Source organism: Melospiza georgiana, chromosome 20 (assembly GCF_028018845.1).
Source record: "Melospiza georgiana isolate bMelGeo1 chromosome 20, bMelGeo1.pri, whole genome shotgun sequence".
Classification (NCBI taxonomy): Eukaryota; Metazoa; Chordata; class Aves; order Passeriformes; family Passerellidae; genus Melospiza; species Melospiza georgiana.
The window spans coordinates 3186175-3207134 of NC_080449.1; the positions used below are offsets into that span (position 1 = coordinate 3186175).

At 53.8% G+C, this 20960-nt stretch overlaps 1 protein-coding gene across 1 annotated transcript; it reads left to right on the forward strand.

Annotated features, from left to right (window-relative positions):
* The first annotated feature begins 1770 nt into the window (after positions 1-1770).
* On the forward strand, positions 1771-19850 carry TPRN (taperin). Its single transcript, XM_058038395.1, is given in 5 exon segments — positions 1771-2658; positions 2660-3934; positions 17458-17635; positions 17843-17970; positions 18760-19850. Coding segments are annotated over 5 exon segments (2532 nt in total). The 3' UTR covers positions 18823-19850.
* The last annotated feature ends 1110 nt before the right edge of the window (positions 19851-20960 follow it).

A 20960-nucleotide genomic window follows, 5' to 3' on the forward strand; every position in this document is an offset into this window, starting at 1 on the left:
TTTATGATAGGCTTTTCGCAAATATTAAAATGAATATTGTATGTATTGTGTTAGAAAGTGATGCTGTGTTAATTCTCTTAAGTACTGTGTTAAATATATATATAAAAAAGTTAAAATAGAAACTGTGCTATGTAAGATACTTTTTTTAAAGAAAGGACTCGCAGCAAGATAGCAGCCACAGGACACTTAAATCTTTCAGAGAAAAAGAATTTGTTGCCCTCTTATCAGAAGAAACAAACTTCTTCCCGCCTCGAAGGCGCTGTTAGGATTGGGAGGAAGAAGCTGACGATCACCAGACAGAATCCTGTGTTTGAATAGAATTTATGCGTCATGTATGAAGTGTATGAATATGCAACAGGCTGTTGCTTTTAAGGGTTAATCCTTTGTTAAGGAGTGTCCTTTTTCGGGCTCCTGCTGCCCAGAAAAAGGTACCCGGACATCCGTAACTCTTTGTATTTATTATCTCATATTGTCCTAATTCAATTTGTCCAAATTGTTGTTACTCTAATTGTATTACTATTTTTAAATAACCATTTTATTACTATTAAACTTTTAAAATTTTAGAAACAAGTGATGGGCGTTTTTCACAGATATCATTGCCGGGTTTCGTTTGAAGAGGGAGCGATTGCTCTGTTGCGGCTCGCAGGGCAAAGGTAGGAGCGTTATCAGCAGGACACGGAGCTGCTCCCGTAAACACAGCCGCGCTTTGGGCTCCCGGCGGGGCCGTGCGGGCCGGGCGCGGCTCGGGGACCTCCCCGAGCCCTGCCCAAAGGTAATTCCATGTCACGCGTGCCGTGTCCCCCGAGTCTCCCAGGGGAGGGAGGATTCGGGAGGCGTGGGAAGCGCTGCTGCGCTGCCGAGCGATGGTTTCCTGATTGCGCACACTTCCCAAAGGCACCTGCGGGCGGCTGATAACAGGCGCTGACTGGAAATAACGCCGCGGCGGCACTTCTGCGTCCAACAAGTGCTGCCAATGAATCACTGAATTACTGAATCACAGAAATAGCTGGGGTTGGACGGGACCTCTGGAGGTGGTCCTGTGCAGCCCCCTGCCAAGACAGAGTCTTGGTGACGCAGGAACGCTTCCAGGTGGGTTTGGGATGTCTCCAGAGAGGGAGGACGACTCTCCACGGCCTCCATGAGCAGCAAAGAGCAAAATGGGAAAAGTGTTCTCCCACTCTGCTGCCATGTGCCATGGAAAACTCCACTTGTGTCCTCAGAGCTCTCCCCAAAACACTCCTCTGACTGTCCGGGTAGCACAGACAGTGCTCCAGAGTCAGGGGCTGGTTCCCTGTTCCTGCACAAGCACCTGCTCTGCCTACGAAGGAGGTGACCCCGAAAGGCGTTTATCGACCCTGCCCTCGGCTGGCACCAGACGGACCAGTTCGGGATGGGGGAATAGGCACATATGGCTGTTTTGTATTTTTTGGGATTCTGTGTCCATCACCATGGCTCGTGTCCCGGGCCGGGGGTCCCCTCTCCGAGGGGAGGGCGATGGGGCGGCGGGGCCCGGCCGGTTCCCAGCCCGGGGATGCGGCACCACCTCAGGTCACATCACCGTGCCCGGGCCCCGCCGCTGTCCGGCAGCCCCGGGGCCCTTGTCCCGGGCAGCGGGGCGGAGCGCTGACCCGGGCCCGGAGCGGGGCGGCCCCGGCGCACCTCCGGCCCCGCCCCGGCCCCGCGGGGACGGCCCTGCCCGGCCCGGGGGCGGTGCCGCGGGGCCGCCCCGGTGCGGCGGGGCCCGGCCCGCAGAGCCCCAGCGCCGCCGCCATGAGCAGCGCGGAGCTGCCGCTCGGCGCCGGGCCGCGGGCAGCGCCCGCCTGGCAGCGGGAGATCCTGGAGCGCAAGCGGGCCAAGCTGGCTGGGGCGGGCGGCGAGCCCGAGCCCCCGGCCGGGGAGCGGCTGGTGGTGGCGGAGAGCCTGGGCCCGCTCCGCGAGAACCCCTTCATGCGGCTGGAGAGCGAGCGGCGCCGGCTGCGGCAGGGACGGCCCGGGCCCGGCGCCGCGGCGCGGCCGCTGCAGCAGCTGCTGGAGCTGTACAGCGCCGTGCCCGGCATCCGCACCATCCGCGCCGACAACATCCTCATCATCGAGTCCCGCGCCGACCCCGCCGCCTGCTTCGCCGCGGGGGATGCGCCGCCCGCCCGCCGCCGGGACCCGGCCGGCGCCGACCCGCTGCGGGAGCTGCTGGCCCGGCGCGGCGCCGCGCTCGCCGAGATCCGCGCCGACCAGGTCGTCATCTACGAGACGGCCGAGCCACCGGAGCCGCTCGAGGCGGCCGAGCCGGGCACCGTCAGCCGCCTCCTGGAGAAGTTCGGGCAGCGGCCGCGGGGCCGCCGTCGCCGCGTTGGGGACGCGCTGCCCGGGACCGGCGGGGCCGCGGCTCCGCCGCAGGTGGGACCGGCCGCTGCCCGGGCCGCGCCGCCCGCTCCGCCCGCGGGACCCGGCTCCCCCCGTGCCCCCGTGCCCCTCCAGAAGGGGTCCGGCTTCCCCCGGGCTCCGGCGCCAAAGGCGGGACCGGCATCTCCGCCCGCCGTCCCGGCCACCCCTCCGCCGCTCCCGGCTCCCCCCCGGGCCGCCACTCCTCCAGCGGTGCCAGCGGCCCCCCAGCCCACAGTCCTGCCGCCGGCTTCCCCCCGGGCTGTCACCCCCCCCGCCCACGGCCCCTCCACGGGTTGTCACCCCCCCGCCCACGGTTTCCCCTCGGGCTGTCACCCCCCAACCCACGGCACCTCCCCGGGCTGTCACCCCCCAGCCCGCACCACCGCCCCGGGTTGTCACCCCTCAGCCCGTGTCCCCCCAGCCCGCCCCGGCTCCCCCCCGGGCTTTCACCCCCGAGCCCGCGGCCCCCCAGCCCGCCCCGGCTCCCCCCCGGGCTGCAGCCCCACAGGCGGCCCCAGCTGCCCCCAAGGCTGCGGCCCCTCAGGCCAACTGCTTTGTCCACAAGATCAGCTCCAACTCCTTCACGGTCACACCCCGGGGGCAGCTCCCCAGCGCCCGCGTCCCCGAGCCCGGCGCTGTCCCCGCCGGCCGCCCCGCAACGCCCAAGGGGCCACCAGTGCCATCCACCAGCCCTTCCCATGCCAGAGCCAACGCCAGGAGGCCAAAGCCGGAGCAGGCCGAGGTGGCCGTGTCCCCCCTGCCCAGTGCCAGTCCGGCCCCCAGTGCCACCGGCGCCGTTCAGCCGCTCTCCGCCTCAGCCCCCCGGGCCGGGGGCTCCTTCGAAATCCTCCCGGCCCCCAAACCCGACCTGGCGGCCATCCCAGCCCACGATCTGCAGGCACAGGCTCTGGCCAAGCTGCGCCTGAATTCGCGCAATTCCTTCGTGTTCGTGCCCCGCCGGGAGGGCAGCCCGGCTCGGCCGCCGGCGCAGATTGCCAGGCCGGGGCCGCCGCCACCGCCCTCGGAGGAGAAGGCACCCCCGGAGCCCCCGAGGGCTCCCGCCCCCGAGCAGGAAGAGCCCATCACTTCCCCAGCGGCGCCTGTGGATCCTCTGGTACCCGTGACTTACATCGATGACATTGTGGAGCCGGACAGCGGGGCTGGCCCGGCTGCGAGGACGGGGAGCTTGGCGGATCAGCCCGGAGCAGCTGGCCCCGACCTGGAGATGGAGTTTTCCTCTGTCCCCCTCTACAGACCGCACTCTGCCCCCCAGCAGAAGGGAGGCAGCACCTTCACTGTCGTGCCCAAAAGGAAGCCCGTGGCCCCGGGGCTGCAGGCTGTCCCCGATGCCAGCGGAAGGCCGCAGCGGGATGAAGAGGAGGAGGAGGAGGAGAGCAAAGCGAGAGGCAAAGCCGTGGAGAACGCTGATGGGCCTCAAGTGGGGGTACCCCATAAAAAGCACTACCCCACGGTGAACGAGATCGAAGTGATCGGGGGGTACCTGTCCCTGGAGAGGTCCTGCATGAGCAAGACGGGCTCGCGGCGCAAGAAGGTAACTGGGCACTCTGTGCTCAGCAGCCAGGCTGCCAGTGTCCCTGGGCTGCTTTGGGTTTGGCTGCTCACGAGGCACTGCTGGGAACAGGGCAGTGTGTTTGCCCCCTGTGGGAGCCAGTGGCTGCCCTCAGACCTGGCTGAAGCTGGGGGTAAAACGGACTGGAAAACAGAAGAGGGAAGGTGTAACCCCACCACACTGATGCGAAGGACATTTCAGAATGGTGATGAAGGAACCAGAGATTAATATTTCTCATGGTATCCAATATTAGGACAGTTTGCAACTCTGCAAGCCCAGTGCCTTATTTGCTTTTACTGTCTCCTGGAACTTTAAAGAGTTCCTAAAGGGGAACCACAGCTGGGAGTTGGGACTTGGGGTGTTAAACAGAATTTGCCCTCAGGGAGGGGACACTGGGGACTGTCCCACAAAGCATCTGAGGGTGGGATATGCCCTGTGACAGCTGCAGGGCCTCTCCCACCCCAGCCCTTCTTGGAGATACGATAATGGAAAGTGAAGTATTTCAGGAATTTAGGAAATCAGGGGGAGCTGCGTGCTTGGAGCAGCTGTGGGCTTGCCCTCTCCCTCTGCTCTGCTCGCTGTGTCTGAGGACGTGTTGAGCTGCCCGTGGTCCCCCAGCAGTGTGGCAATGGTGTCTTCCCCTCATTAGTGATCTATTGATAGAGGCTCAAGAATTAGGTCTCGATTAGGCAGAAAGAGATCAGCAAGAACTTAACTCCCATTGATAGGATTATACCACCTGCTTCTTCTGAATGTGCAGCTACAGCTCTGACGATCCAAGAGATGCTGATTGCTCCAAATGCCTTTGGAGTCAGTGAATGCCAGATTTTCTCATGGCTTGGGGAGTAGCATAGATCCTTGTGAGCCCTAAATTGAAAATTAATCTTTGTAGAACTTGCTGAAATGCATCTGGACGTGACAAGAGGAGTGGGGAGAGCTTTGGGCTCTGAAGGCAGCACACTGAGGTGGCAGATCCCGACTTTTAGGGCTGTGGTGTGACATGTTTTTCCATAGTGGGAATTGTTGTGGGACATTTCCGTTACCCAAATCCAAATAGATAACTGAGGGACAGAATCCACGTGGGTGCCTGAGGCGCTGAGCATTATAATTTGAGGCAATCCTTTGAGCAGGATGCATCTCATTTGAAGGGAGGCAGGCAGTGCTGCTTCCCTGGCTCAACGCTGTCAAATTCCTCCCTAAGCACATGCAGCCTGTGGTAATTTGATGGTGACTAATGCCGGGAGCAGGTCTGGAGCACCTTGAGAGACAGAGCAAGCAAATGAGCAGGAGTGTTGATTCCTGCTCAGCGCTCCTGAAGTTTTTCCTTGTTTTCCTACAGGGAAGTGCTTGGTCAGACTGGAGTTGTTCTGCTGCCCGAACACCTGCTGGCTTGCACTCATTGCAGCTGTTTTGGCTCTGTTCAGGTTCAGTTTGGGGTGTTAATTTGATTTACACCAAATCAGGTGTGTGGTATAAATATTAAAGCAGCATTTACAGTTGTGAGTGCTCTTAGGATGGAGCAGAGGGCACAGAGAGAATCTTGTGGGATGGTTGTATTTGGGTCAGCCCTACTTCTGATGGAGCTGAGGAGCTGATTTTTCTGAGCAGGGGATGCTGTTGGGGCACAAGGAACAAAGCCTCAAGTAAAACGAGTTAAATGGTGTCCAGTGGAAGGTATCCTTGTCAGTACAAAAAGGAGGGAGGGAGGGAGATGAGCACAAGTCCAGTGCAGTGACTGAATTGTTTTTTGGTTGGTCAAACCCAGAGAAGTCATGGCATGTCCAGCCTTGGAGCTGTCTGAAACTTGCCAGGGGAAAACTTTGAGCAGCTGGCAAGTCAGTCTTGCTGAAGTCAGGAATTTGGGCTACAGACCTCCAGAGGACCTTTCCCAGCCTAAAACATCGTGTGATATTGGTTAACTACTGTTTTGTGTGTCAGTGGTGGATTTGTGTGACATTGGGCAGGTCATGGAGCTTCTCTGCCCCTGTTCTTATCAGCTTAACAGCATTATCTGCCCTGCTGTGCAGCTGAGGTGCCAAATACTGCAAGGTGCACACAGAGCTGTGCCCTAAGAGCTGTGTGTGGGGTCGTGCTGCAGGAGAACTTGTGCAAACATTTGGTTTCTGAGAGGAGAGAGGTTAAAAGGCAAAGGAGAAACTGCCTGTTATATTTGCAGAACTCAGGAAGCTGAAGCAAATAGGGATCCTTTGAAAAATAAGATGGAGCTGAAGGAAAGGAGTCAAGACACGAGTTTCTGGGTGAAGTTAAATGTGGTATGGGAGAAACACCCATTTTCCTTTGAGTTCCTTCCTGCTCAGTCAAGCACAGAGTATGACTTTGTAGCAGGGTCTAGGAGATGCTGATGGGAGGCAAATGGAAAGATTTCTGTTTACTCTTGACCCAGAGGATGTTTGTGGCTGTACTCTGGGTAATAAGGCTGAGTGTTGATGCCTGAAAAGGAAGGAGCTCGTATTAAGATGCATTCCTTGGTTTCTTCCCAAGAGATCACTCTGTGTCTCCAAGGCAACCAGCCAAAAACAAGAGTTCTGTTTTGTAGCTGTCTCGGGGTTTTCAGAAACTTGATTTTGGCCTGAATTGGGCAGAAACAGACTGTTCTTGTGAGCTGGGACCTGCAGTTGTTTGTTAAAACCAATCCTCTTTCTTTTTTGGGGTGTCAAAACCTGATGCTGGTTTTAGTGAGCAGCTCCTGTGTATTTTGGGGTGAACAAGCCCTTCTTGTGCCAAGCATCTTCCTTTCCAAACCTTGCTTTGTAAAGATCTTTAATTATGCTCCATATTTAAGAAAGTAGTGCTTAGTGAAACTTCAAGAACTTGGAAAAGTTTAACTGTTTGCTGATGCCCAGCAGGAATCTGGGAGATAAAAAGGTCAGCAGAGTCTGGAAATGCTGTGGATCAGTGGCTGGCTGTGCAGTCAGGGGTAATGATTTATCAGGAAGGAGGGTGTCAGCCCTGCCAGTTGCACACCACTGTTCTGTGAGATGCAAATGGTGTTTTTCTTCAAATGTAGAAATTCAGCCTTCCTTTTCCATCCCCATGTGTGGCCTCTGGTTGCCTGACTGTGGCAGCAGTGCCAGCCAAGTGGAGCTGCTGTGGTCTGAGTGCCCTGATCCACATCCTCCGTGGCTTTTTGGGAGGGAGGCTGGGACAGGCTGGGTTCCAGCACTGCCCTGCACAGAGGCAGCTCCAGCCCCTGCTCCTGCCTGCTGGCAGTGGCTGTGGCACTTGTGACTTTGCTGTGGCCTGGGGGATGCTGCTGCTTCAAGGCCTTTCAGGATAAACAACTTGATTGCTCCTTCCAGACCTTCAGATATGTGAGGCAGCTGTTACTCTGGGGGTTGGAGCTGGAGCTTGCTGAGGGAGAGGAGAATGATGTATTGGAAATACAAAATCCGTTCCCAGCTCTGTTGTGGAGCTGCTGTGGGGGGACTGGGGCTGTGAAGGTCCGTGTGGGATGGGACACATCAGGGTCTGCAGGTGGAGGGCAGAGCTCCAGCCCTGCTCACCCTGGGGGATGGATGAGCTGGAGCTGCTGTGCTCCTGCAGCTCCAGGTGCCTTCAGGGCTGTTCATCTGCTCTGGGGCTGTTTTGAGGTCTCTCCAGGCAGTACCACCAGCAGTTCAGATAAAGCACTGTGGATGGGACTCCATCTGAGAAGTGTGTTTGCAGCTCCAAAGGGATGTGCCAGGAGCTGCTGGGCAGCTGCTGGAGGAGCTGGCTGAGCTCTCAGAGAGGACAGGATACATGTGCAGGGGTGGAAGGAGACCTGCTGACCTTTATTCTAAACTGGGAATGGGGCAGAGGATGCAGCACACTGTTGGTGACCTCTGCTCAGGGCTTCTCTTTGTTATTGAAGTAAAGGCATGTCAGCAGTGCCAGGAGGAAGGGAAGGCTTTGCTGCAGGATGTGGATCTTCGGGATCTCAGAGGATAAAATCTTGCTCATCTGGGCTGACAAGAGTCAGTGGTGGTTTGGTTACCTGCCAGAATAACGTCCAATAGAGTTGTTGGTGAGATAGAAATCTGGGTTTCTGGAGAACATGTGGTTGGTGTGTGGAGGAGAGCTGGGCAAGGACAGAGCAGTGCAGGGCCAGCTGGGCTCCCCATGATCAGTCACTGGCTTTGGGATTCAGGCTCTCCTCTGGCTGGAGGCTGCACTCTGCCCTGGCCCTGCTCCTCCGGTGTGTCACTCCTGCAGAGCATCCTGAGTGTTTTCCTCTCCAGGGTCCGGTACCTCCTGCAGATCCTGCCGGGAAGGTGAATGAATTCTGGCCAGGCCAGCCAAAGTCCTGTGAATAACAGGAGCTGAGAGCCAGCAGACATCAGGTTGTTGATGGATTTAATGTTTAGTGGTTGTCACAGCTGGCAGCTTGCCGTGTGCTGGCAGGCGAGTCGCAGCCCAGTGCGAGCGGGGATTACGGGAACAAGGCTGCTGGGATCCAAACAGTTGGAGTCTAAAGCTTCTAAATCGTCTTCAAAGATGTTCAGCTGAACTTCAAAAAGTTCCATCTTGCACAAACTTTAGCATGGTCCATGTCCTAATCTTTTGAGCTGCATAAAGCCTGAATGTGGCTTCCAAATTGCCACTTAAAAGTCTGTTAAAAGATTAGTTTAAATACCCCTCCGTTTTGATCATGGGCAGCAGCTTTGTTGCTCTAACCTGCTGAACTTCCTGCTCTGTAGTTTTCCATCTGTTCAGTTCTGCTGGAGATGGTCTCCTGTGAGAACCAGGTGTAGCTTTGGGATGTTGGCAGGGATCAACATTTCCAGCTGCTGCCCAGACCTGTTTGGAGCAAGTCTGCACAGTGTGGAGTCTAAATGCTGGTGGCTGCCTGAAGTTTGTTTTTGCAATGTATAACACAAGTAAATTAACCATAACACAAGTAAATTAATTTAGTAGTAGAAGAAGAAATCTCTCTGCAGGAACTCCTTTGATGATGTCATCCCTGTGTTTTGCAGGGGTCAGGACAGAGATTTGTGTTCTTTAGCTCTTGGGGAACTGCGTGTTCCTGTTCTATTTTCTGTCTCTGGCTGTGCTCTGCTGGGGCAGATTCATCTGCCACCTTTAAGGAGGGGCCATGGCAGTATCTGACATGGATGTATTGCATTTTTAGGAGATGAGGTCAGCAGAGATAAGTCATGCTCAGGAAATAAGTGTCTTGGATGATGAAGTGCAGCCCCTCCCCTGCAGAGATGATCTCCATTAGCTGTCAGATGGCAGCAGGCTCTTTCACCCAGGGCCATTTTCCTGCCCTTTGCTAATTCCACTGATTGTTTTTTCTGTGATGTTGATGGCTGAAGCCTGGAAATCAGCTGCAGTTACAGCTTTTAAACCACTTCACAAGCTGCCCCCGAGGCTGTCAGTGGGGCAGTGGGTGGTTTTTTGTTTCCCCACTACATGCCAGCACCTTGAAGTGCTGAGACTTTGTTGTATGAAACCATGGCAGAGTCTGAGTCAGATTTATCTCATCTCATCTCATCTCATCTCTGTAGTGGGAAACTTTCTGTGGCTGAGGCTCTGCATGGCCTCACCACTCCCATGCTTCTCATGCTGCAGTGACAGTCTGAGCTGGTCCCAGTTCCCCTGGTTCTCTTGCCCCCATGTCCTGCCTGCTGCTGTCAGCACTGCAGGAATGGACAGAAGGGCTAAAATAGAAACTCTGACGCAAATAAGAGCCAAGCCTGGCTTTGAAGCTGGTTAGGACATGCCCAGGGCTCAGCCTGCCCCAAAGCTCAGGAGGAGATTTGAAGTACTTTGTGCTCTAACTCTAATCACAAGGATTACAGTTAACGTTTTCTTAATCAGTTTGCCTAATCTGTGGACCAGATTGGAGATGGTTTATAATTTCCCTCCATCTCAAGGTTTCAGTTTGTTTCAGGTTTGGGTTTTCCTTTCCACTCTGGTTTTTCCAGTGTGTGGTCATGGTGTTGTGAGAAGAACAGAGGAAGGACACTGGGGTGGCTGGGGCAGGAGTCCTGCCCCAAGTCTGTGTTATGTGTGGGGAACAGTAGGGAAAATGAAAATATTTAGTTTCTGGGTGCAGTGGCAGGAAAGGAAATCTGGGTAAGAGCTGCTGCAGCAGCATCCCCTTCACCTCAGGGGTTGTGCTCACACCCCTCCCAAGTGAAACCTGAATTTGAAACCTGAATTTAAAACCTATTTACAACCCAGGCTCTTCCAGTGAGTGCAGCAGTGCGTGGGGCTGGGAGGATATCCCTGTTTGTGTAGGAAGAGTCACATGGAGTGTCAGTATCACACGGAGCGACTTCACAAACATCCTGGGAAAATCTGGGCCGGAGGAACTCGGGGCTGATGTTTTCTGAGAAGTGCCCTTCGGATGTTCTTGGGAACCTGGCAGGATGGAGCTGCTGCTCTGTGGGCATTAGAATGCAGGAAATATCTCAGACAATGACTTGTGTGTGTAGGGAAATTGTGTCGCTTGCAGCTGCTGAAAATGCAGCTCTGAGGGCACATCCCTGAGGCTCCTGGTGAACCTGCTGCACTTGCTGCTCATCAGGGAAGTTCCTTTTGCATGTTAAAAGAGAGAGCAGGGGCAAGAGAGACATGAACTCTGTTGTGCAGGTGATGCTGTTCACATCATGGGAGCCTTTGGTCCTGAATGAGCTCCCTGACAGGGTGGGAAGTAATTCTGCTCCCAGCCTCTCTCTGTTTCCCTTGGAATGATGCTCCATGGGTTCCATTCCAGCACCAACCCAGGTATTTTTGTCAGCTGCTCTGGGCAGTCTGGGTTGCACAGAAACATTTATGGGTGGCAGCTTCATCACTGCACCTCGTTGTAGCTACAAATGGGCTGCTCAGAGCTGCCTGTGAAATCCTGGGCTGTTGGGCAGCTCTGTGTGGCTTTTAGAAGGACACCAAGTCTTGACACTACTTGTACCTTGCTTATCCTGCTCCCTTTGTGCATTCAGATGAGATTTGTTTCGTACAAGCAGGGAGACTTGTCCGGTTCTTAGGGGCCAAATAAGTAATTTTTGAATTGCTTGTTAAGCTGGGGAAGGCTCTGGCTCCTCTGCCTGCAGATGTGAGGAGGAATAAAGGGCTCCCAGGGTGAATGGCTGCTCTGTGCCCTGGCACACTGGGGCTCCAGCTGTGCCTGTGTGGGCACTGCAATCTCCCCTTGTCTGCACAGTGAAGGGAAGAGTTAACCAAGCCACCTGCCCCACATGCTCTGGGGGCTGTCCCTACCCTGCCACCTCTCATCAGGAATTTGAAACTTGCCTGTGTCTTGCACAAGGAGTTTAATATTTCGAATCTCCATGCATTGCTCCTATCTGCCATGTGCTTCAGCATATTGATTACACAGAGCTGGCTTTGTGGGTTGCCTTGTAAATGGAGACTTTCTTGTTTTGCCTTGTGGCTTGGGAGCTGGGATGTGATCCTGAAGGAAATGTCTCCTTTGCCAGCCACACAGGGCTTCCCTGACGTGCTCCTGCTGTAAATCTTTAGTGCTGTTAGCTCTACTCAGTAACTCACTGGGGTGCAGTCAATGGCTGGGCAAAAGTCAGTGTTACTCTCAGGAAACACTTCTTGGAAAAACATGATCAAGTGATTCTGTGTCATAGTTCTAGTTCCCCAAAACTCTTCCTCTTGTACAGAAAAGTACATTTCTGAGCTGCCATCTGCAGTTTTCTGGGCACACTTAGAGTGCTTCAGCCATAGCAGTACAGGGTTAATCTGATATAGGAACCAAGCCTCGAGTCCCTCTGTTCCTAGGGATACTTGTCAGGGAAAAACCCTTTATTCTGTGTCAGGGAAAGGCTTCAGAGGCACAAAAGCTCCTTATCTTCTGAATGATAGCAAATGCCTTGGTGATGTGCTGGTGATTCTGCAGTCCCCAGGGTACTATTTCAGGCTGCCCACACAGTCTGTGCCTGGAGTTATTCAACAATTTGGGCTGACACATGACTGTGCTTTCAGGACAAGCACAGACACAGAGACAAGCTCGTTGCTAACTCCAAAAAATTGGCTCATTTTCCCAAAAAGCTTTTATCTAAAAGTTTCTTTTCACGGGACTTGTCTAAATCATTGACTGCAGGCTGCTGTGAAAAAACTGAAGGTCTCTGCAGAGGTTTGGAGTTTATGAACTGCTTTTCTGTCTCCTTTTACTAAATCTGCTGCTCTGTGGGACTGGTCAGATGGGAAGGGCAGGGTAAACCCTTTGGGGATCTTTGTCCACTATAAAATCTCTGCTTCTACCCTGTTGCCAGTCTCACAGCAGTTATTTGCCTGTGCAGAGACCTTTCCTCTCAGTCTGTGGCAGCTGGAGGTTGTTCTGTGTCAGAACCTCCTCTTTGTACAGGTCCTGAGCCTGCACCCACCAACCCCGTGGGTTTGGGGCTGGAGCAGCTTTCCTGCCCTGCCCAGGGGCTCTCTGCAGCCCTCCCTGGGATGCTCTGTGTGCACAGCCTTGCTGACACTCCCAGCTGGCTGCAGTTTCAGGTATCAGGTGGTGTCTTGTGCCTCCTTGACCCAATCTTTAGCCAACCAGTGCAGCAGCAAATGTTCCTCGATGTGAGGTGCCACAGGAGCACAAGGTTCTTCAGAGCACTTGTTTTGTCTGTGCTTGATCTCTCAGAGATGTCAACCCCTGCTTTGTGTTCATGCTGGATCATCCTGCAGATAGCAGCCAAACCCTCCTGTGCTGCTGAGAGGAGGCAGCTTCCTTGTGGGGGAAGAGGAGAGACAGACACTGATCTTGTGACACAGAGACACAGAGACATCTCTTGTCTGTGGTGACAGGGACAGGAGCCAGGGCACGGCTGGGGCTGGGCCAGGGCAGCTCAGGCTGGAGCTCAGGGCAAGGCTCTGCCCCCAGAGGGTGCTGGCACTGCCCAGGCTGCCCAGGGAATGGGCACGGCCCCGAGGCTGCCAGAGCTCCAGGAGCCTTTGGGCAGCGCTGCCAGGGGTGCCCAGGGTGGGGCTGGGCTGGGGGATCCTGGGGGGATCCAGCTCAGGAGATTGTGTGATCCTGTAGTAGACCAGGTGTGAAAAGCTGCTTTAAATCACACCCAGCAGCACCTGCATGTCCTGGGAGTCAGTGCAGTCCCTGGATTTGTCACTTGGGAATTATTGAGGCCAGAGGATGATTAGAGGAGAATCAGTAGTGAAGAGAGCAGGTGTTGCTCCCTGGTGCTGCTCAGCTGTTTGGATCTGGTGAGGCTCTTGATGGGTTGGCATTTGCTGGAGGTGCTGTGGGGTGGCACAGGGCAGGGATGGAGCCCAGCTTGTGCTTCAGCACTCACCATCCCATCCTGCTCCTCAAGGACAGAGCAGGGATGGCAACTCCAGCAGGAGCCCCAGGTTTGGGAGATGGGAGCCACTCACAGGGAGGGGAGAGGGGCTCAGTCCTTCTCAGCCCCCCTGTTCTGGGCTGCTGTGATGGGGAGCAAATGCTGACTCAGACTCTCCCTGCTGGGATAGAATTATAGGATGATTTTATTCATTTAATGTCTAGAACAATTCATTTTCCTGACTGTTACAAGGTGAGGATTTGGATTGTCAAAGAGGTTTCAGTTTAAAAGGTGTAAACACCTTACTTTGGCTCATGAGCCAAGCAGCAAATGTAATAATGGGTGGAGAAGGGAAAAGCCACAGTAAGGAGATTCCTTCTGGAGCTGAGGGTGCAGAATAACCCCTGGAGACTTTCTGAGAAGTCCCTGGTGTGTGAGAAGCCATTGTGTCTTTGCTCTGTCATTAATACTGCCTTGCAGACTTTCTCCTCTCCTTTTGGAGGTGAGGTGGCTGCAGACTGTCATTGCTCATGTTGTAGGTTGGTTCTATAAATTGGTTATTTTTGTTTTTAATCAGTCTCTGTATTTGGGGGCTCTTTGGTGGCTGGTCTGGGTGCAGCCTGAGTCCTGCCAGCCTGACACAAGGTTGACTTCCCTTTTCTAAATGAGATCTGCATGACTACTCAGATTTATGCTTTGTTGGGCAATGTTTGCCCTGCCTTCTCTTTCCTGGATATTACTCATTACTAGTTCAAATCCTAGCAAATAAATAAATGATTTTTGCTATGGCAACAAGAACCTATTGATTGAACAGCAGAATGTTTCCTGAAAAGCCTGATTTATTCTTTCCAGTATGATTGCTGGGCAGAGTATTTATACATAAATTTATAAATATATAAATTTATTTATATATACATTTATAAATGTATGTATATATGGGTTTGGGTTGGTTTGTGACACAGCTGTGGGTGAAGCCTCCAGCTGAGCAAAGAGTGACAAATCCCTGCAAACATCCACAGCTGAAGGGTGCAGAATTCTCCCTTGCCACAACTGGCAGCTGCTGCTGGGGCAGGAGCAGGGGAGCAGTGCTGGGCCAGGCTGAGCAGAGCCTCTGGCTGGGCTCCAGTGAGCTTGGCTCTGCTGGGACACGCTTTTCTTCTACAGAAACGTCCCCTGGTGCCTTTTGTGTTCCCATGAAAGTCCCTGTGGTCTGGCAAGGCACTGCTGGCTGTGCAAACCTGTTGTCTGTGCCATGACTGGGCTCTTGGTTTTCCTTTCTGGCAGGTTCCTGGGGCTGAGGCTGCCTGTGTTCCTGCACACAGCACTCAGCTGGGCTCTGGAGCCACTCACAGCCTTCCTCTGCCCCTGTGTCCCCCGGTTTTGCCTGAATGCTTCACCCTCCCTGTTGTGCTGGGTCAAGCAGAGCTGCTTTGTGCTTCCCTGAAAGCCTTTTGTGCTCAGAGAGGGGAGCTCAGGCGCTGCCACAGCCGCCTTTGGGCTTTGGGCTCTCTCCCCATGGGCAGGGCTGGGTGCCCCAGGGTCCATCAGTGCCAGTGCCTGGCTGTGCCTCGTGTTTGCTCTGCCTGGGTGTGCCCAGGGCTTTATTGCAGCACCCTGGGGCTCTGCCTGCTGCAGGCTCTGGGAGCAGGGGCTGGCATTGCCACAGGGCAGCTCAGGGTGCTCTGGGGGAACCTGTGCCACGGTGCCCCTGTGCCACACAGCAGCCTGTGTGAGCCTTGCAGGTGATCCTGGCCCCAGCTGTGCCCTGGGGCTGGCTGGTTGCTCTGTGTCAGGGGCTCCAGCATTGCCTCCTGCTTGAACTGGCTGTGGGGAGTGGGAGCTGTTGGGTTTGGGGTGTTGCTGCTGTCTCTGGGCTCTGTGTGGGGTGTGGGTGTCTCCAGGCTGTTTCTGCTCCCTGCTGAGGCTGTTCTCTCCTCCAGCACTGCATGCACCTTTGGTCCAAACTGGACTAAAAGTAATTTTTCTTAGAGATTTCCTCCAGACAGCAGAAACCCAGGAACATTTAGTTCCATCTCCCAAGCTTAAATCCTAAACCCCAAGGCATATCTCTCCTGTTTTCCATGTTTAGCTGAGTACTTCTTGCCCCTCAGTGCCATTGGCAGCACTGATTAATGGCCTCTGTGCAGTTTCTGGGGTAGCTCCTGGGCTTCCAGGAGCCCTGGGCACCTCCACCCTGGTGGCCTTTGTCCCTGGCAGCATGGCTCATCCCCACGGGACAGACACCACATTGTGAGCACTGACAGCCTGGCTCGGATCAGGGAGCATCTAGGTCAGCAGCAGGGATGGGAAATTCAGGGAGCAGCAACTGGGATGCTCTCAGCTTCAGCACCATTTCATTCCAGTCCCTTTTCTCTCAAATAGAATCACTCTTCTGCTCTGTGTCATTTGGGGTAGCAGGGGCAGGGAATGGGGATAGGCAGCTGCTTCCCTCCATGCAGTTTCCATCCTGCCTTCTCCTGGGGGCAGGGGAAGGAGCCAGCCCGTGTCCCAGCTCCATCCTGCCCTGGGGCAGAGCAGCTCCAGCTCCAGCTGTGCTGTGCACTGTGGGGGAGCTGCAGCTGCTCCCTCTGGTACCCAGAGTCAAGCAAAGCTGCCCTTGCTGCTTTGCTGAAAAGCAGCAGTGAAATGCTCCCTGTCCTGCTCTGATCCTGCAGCGCTCCAGGGATCCTGTGCATGGGCAGCACAGGTGGCACTGTGACCTGCTGGCAGCTCTGGCCCTTGGGGACATCCAGGTGTGACTTGGCAGCCCCTGGTAATGCCACTCCAGTGCTCCTACCACTGCTGTGACAGGGAATGGGTGCACCTGGGCACTGTGGTGCCTGGAGCCAGGTGCCACTTCCCTCTGGGGATTTTCTGTGTGACAGAACCATGGGATAAATGTGCTGCACTCACCCCTGGCCTGTCATTACACAGCATCTGGGGAGATCAGAACCATTACTGGGCTCCTGCCACCTGTCACAAGTTGCCATGTCCTTTCCATTCTGTTCATAACCCTATTAGCTGAATTTTAATTGTATTTAGAAGTAAAGGGATCACAACACCCTTTTAGACAGTTGCTCCTGAACCTTGATCTGTGTTGGCTAAATACTTCCCTACTTTTGGCATCAACTTATTCCTGGCAAGCTTAGCCTCCTTATTTGTCTGATGTGTGCTGGCATCAGCAGTTCTCTGCTCCTGGGTGGTTATTTTCTGGAGTACTTACAGAGTAAGTATTTTCTGGTGTACTTACAAAGAGCTGTTTTGCTTTTTCTCCACGTTTACTTTTGCTGGTGTGAAGTTTTTGTCAGTGAATCTCCTGTGCAGCTGTTGAGGTGACCTGTAAGGAGCACAGTGGTAGGGAATGAGTGGGACAGGCAGGGCTGCTGGGGAGCAAACCCCTCCTTTTCCTTTCCAGCTTGGATGAGCACATTTGCACAGGGAGGAGAGCTGGGCAGTCCCTGTTTCCAGCAGAAATGCCTTCCTTCATTCCTGGTTTATTTACGCAGCATCCTAATGTTGATTACAGTCCTGTAGCCAATCCCAAAGTTTCTTCCTCAGTTGTTCACAGGTGCTGAACTTCTCTTAGGGCTAAGGTTGCTCTCAAACCTGATTCCATTTTTAGTGTTTTTGCTCTCCAGGTTTCTTCATGGCCATAAATTCCGGTTAGCCCTTGATGAACTCGTGTGTTTGCGTCACTTTCATTTCTCAGTCTCCAGTTACGGTGGAAAGGTCATTAGTGACAATACTGGATAAAACTGGTTTCAAACCAGAACCTTTAAGGCCTCCCCCTTGCCCAGTATTTTCCCAGTATTCTGCTACCACCTGTTACCATCTCTCCTTCAGCTGCTTCCTGCTTCTCACTTCTGGTTTTAAGCCCTGTTCAATGTAGCTTAAATAGCTATGTTCTCCTAAGACTGGAGTCCTGATCCTGTTTCCTGGAGCTTGGATACACAAAGGAGTTGCCAGGAATTAGCAATGTCACCTTTCCAACATGTGGGTGCTGGTTGTCAGTGTGAGGGGCTCTCAGAGGGCACAAAAAGCTGCTCCAGACCCCTTGGCTCTGCCTTTGGGGCTTCTCTCAGCATGGCAAGAGATCCACCAAGGACTTGGGCAGGGATTGGGGCATCTGCAGTGGCTGTTTTAAACCAGGGGGCAGCCCTGGCCTGTGCCAGAGCCAGCATGGGGATCAGGCAGTTCTTGTGCTTCTCCCTGATAATTCTCCTTTGCTGTTGTCAGATGAAGATCTCTTTCAACGAGACAAGTTTGCAGACGATGTTTGAGTACCCCTCAGAGAGCTCCCTGGCAGAAGAGGATGAGGAGGAGGAAGGACACACTTCTGAAACAGATGAAAAATCTCGGACCTTTTATATTCCACGCCCAAACAGCACTTTGCATCCCAGTACACCTAACTCAGGTGAGTGAGGCACTGTGTGGGTGGGCACCGTGGGGTTTCTGTGGTGTCTGACACTGCCCACGTTTCCCACAGCCCTTAAGGGTGGAAATGCTAGTGGAGGTGAACAGGGAGCTGCAGATGGGCAGCATCCAGGCTGTCCCTGCTGGGATCCTGTCCCACTTCTGTTTGGGGTGGTGAGGAATATTTACCTCATCTTTGTCCTTCCAGCAGATTTATCCAGCTACACCCCAAAGCACTCCGTGAAGTTCAGCGAGTGGCAGGAGCAGAAGTACGAGGGTCCTGCTGCAGAGGGATCCCTCCCAAAGGATGCTGATTCCCAGGGGAACCAGGTTATGGTGAGCCTATAAATAACCAATTCTTGTGCTCCCCTGTGGGGTGGGGGTTGTTCCAGGCAGCGGATGGGACAGGATGTGCCTTTCCCTGCACACCTGTGTTCGTGTTCCTGCCCAGGGAGCTGTGTCACTGCTCCCAAAGGGACCATCACACTGCCCCACTGCCCCTCCCTGGCTGTGTGGAGACTCGGGCAGCTGGCACACTCTGCTCAGCACAGGAAAGACATGGATCTGCTGGAACAAGTCCAGAGGAGGCCATGGAGATGCTCCAAGGGCTGGAGCTCCTCTGCTCTGGAGCCAGGCTGGGAGAGCTGGGCCTGCTTACCTGGAGAAGAGAAGGTTCAGGGATAGCTCAGAGCCCCCTCTAGGGCCTAAAGAGGGCTTATAAAAAACAGGGAGTATTGGGAATATTTTTTTGTTGTTGCTGTTAAATGGGCAGATGATAGAACAAGGGGAAACGGTTTTAAACTAAAAGAGAAGAGATTTAGATTAGGTATTGGGAAGAAATTGTTCCCTGTGATGGTGGTGAAGCCTTGGCTCAGAGTGGCTGTCCCTGGATCCCTGGCAGTGTCCAAGGCAAGGCTGGACAGGGCTTGGAGTGACCTGGGGTAGTGGAAGGTGTCCCTGCCATGGCAGGAGGTTGGAACAAGGTGGGTTTAAGACCCCTTCCAACCCAAACCATTGCAGGACGTTCTGGGGCACGTTTGGAGGGGGGCACTCACCAAACACACCCAAGGCACCATGCGGGGCCCAGGGGGCTCCTCTGACCCGGTGTCCTTGCTCTGCCCACAGCTCACCCCGGCGGACAAGGGCGGTCTCTCGGATTTCAGCAGCGAGCCCGCACTCTATTTCTGAGGCTGCCGGGCAGGAGGGGCAGCGCAGCCCGCACCGCAACCGCGGCTCTCCCCATCCTGCTGCCAAGGCTGGATGGACCACGTGCTCCCATCTGGGCATCTCCGGACAATATTTGCACTGGATTTTGGGACCGAATTACTGCTCCCGAGGCGTATGATTTATTCTGCCTGTGGCCTTGCATGTTCCTTGTTCAAGATCAGCTGCGGTTAGGCAAGTGTGAGAAGGACATCTGTGATCCTGGGATGGATGTGGATTTTTTTCTCAGTGCTTGTCTGAGTCCAGGCACTGTGCAGGGTCTGGACAGCTTTTGCAACCCTTCTCCCCAGTGGAGCACTGGGCAGTTGGGTGGGTTCACAGCCTGACGGTGATTTGACACATTGGGTGTCAGTTTGGAAAACCACTGAAGGTTCGTGGTTTGTCCTTGGCATGTTTCCAGCTCTGGTTTCACTGAAACATCATGGAATTCATGTGCCAGTTACATGCTTGTGGAATTCACTGAACACCCTGAGGGAGGGATGGGAAGAGCAATGAATGCCTTTAGATTTAGATGTTACTTTTGCACCAATTAGTAGAGAATTGTCCAGGCTGCCTCCAGCCTCTTGAATATTCCCAAACATTGGCCATAGCTTTGGTCTGTCCTTCCCAACTCTGGCATCCAGTCTCTGGGAGTTGCTGGTTGTGCTCCAGTTTGCCAGCTCCTCTTGTTGCTTTGTTCCAAATCTGATTGATCTCTCTTGGTTGCTTCCTTCAAGCCACACTTGCTCTGCTCTTCTAGTCAAAGCACAGGAGGGAAGTTTCACTCCATTCTTCTGCAGAACTTGAACAAGGAATGTGGGTTATTTTTTGTTTTTTCTAGGATTTTTATAGTTCTATTATAATTGTTTAATGCAGCCAATATGCAAAGGAATCTGCTAGAATCTTCCATTCAAGTTTTCTACTACTGTAAACTCAGGGTCAAAATTGCACTCTGGAACAGATGGAGCAGTGCTGCTAATGTGATTTGTACTTTGGGATTAAAAGAGATGTGAGAACAGATCCAGCCTCTTTGGGCTTTATGGAATGAGTGGGGTGTGATCCAAAGGAACAGGTTGCTATCTCTGATTAAATTTGATGGTTCCTGGTTTGTCTATTGTAGATTGTGAATGCCTGCTCAAGTGACACTGCCCTGTGAACTGAAAATGCTCTGCATACCTTGCACTTGGTTTGGTGTCTGTTGGAGCAGCAGGGGAAGGTTGTTCTACTGAAAAACAGGATTAAATTTTGTTAGGACATCCCTACTTGTAGCTGTTCCCTTCTGCCCTGGGTGCCTAAATACTTTTGGAAAGGTAATGAAAAAAAAAAAAAAGAGAGCTACTCAGTAGTTTTAGATGTTGGCTGGGGGGCCACCACAAAGAAATATTTTGCACCTCCTAATCCATTCCAAGCTAATTTGAGATGTGCTGCCTGTGTGATTTGCCTGGAGCAGGATGTGTCTGCAGTGCATCTGCCTGGGACATGACACAAGGACCACGGAGCTCCACGTGTTGAGGCTTCTCCCTTTAATAAAACACTTCAGGATAAGGTGCTGAGACTGGTGTAGAATGAGGGAAAGTGTGAGACTGCCTGTGACTGCTAGATTTAAGGGGTGAGTTTTCAGCACAGCTTTTCTAGCAAAAAAGGTCCCAGTGAGCATCTCCCCCTGTGGAAAAGCCCAGGTCAGTTTAAGGCAGCTCTGTTTCTTGCACAACTGCAGGTGGTAAGGCAGAGCTGCTTTCAACTCAAGTTAGGGACAAGGTGTGTGAAGTAGCCCAGGCTTAGTTCTCCTATGGATCCATGAGGAATGCTAAAGAATGCTAAAGCCAACAGTGTCCTGCAGCTCCAACACTGCTCTGGTTCTGTGTGAATTAACCCTGTGGGCAGCACAGCTCAGGCCTGTGGGGCTGCTGCTGACTCTGCTCCTGCTCCCGGTGATGCTGCTGCACCTGGAGCTGTGGTTCTGCACTCCTCTGCACTTGCCAGCTTCCTCTCTAACCCCTGCCCAGCTCCTCGAGCTGCCTGCAGGCAGAGCAGGGTGAGGGCAGTGCTGAGGGCAGGAGCATCATCACTGCTGGGTCACCTCCTGGGATGTGCCTCAGCACGGCTGGGCTCTAAATGAAGGG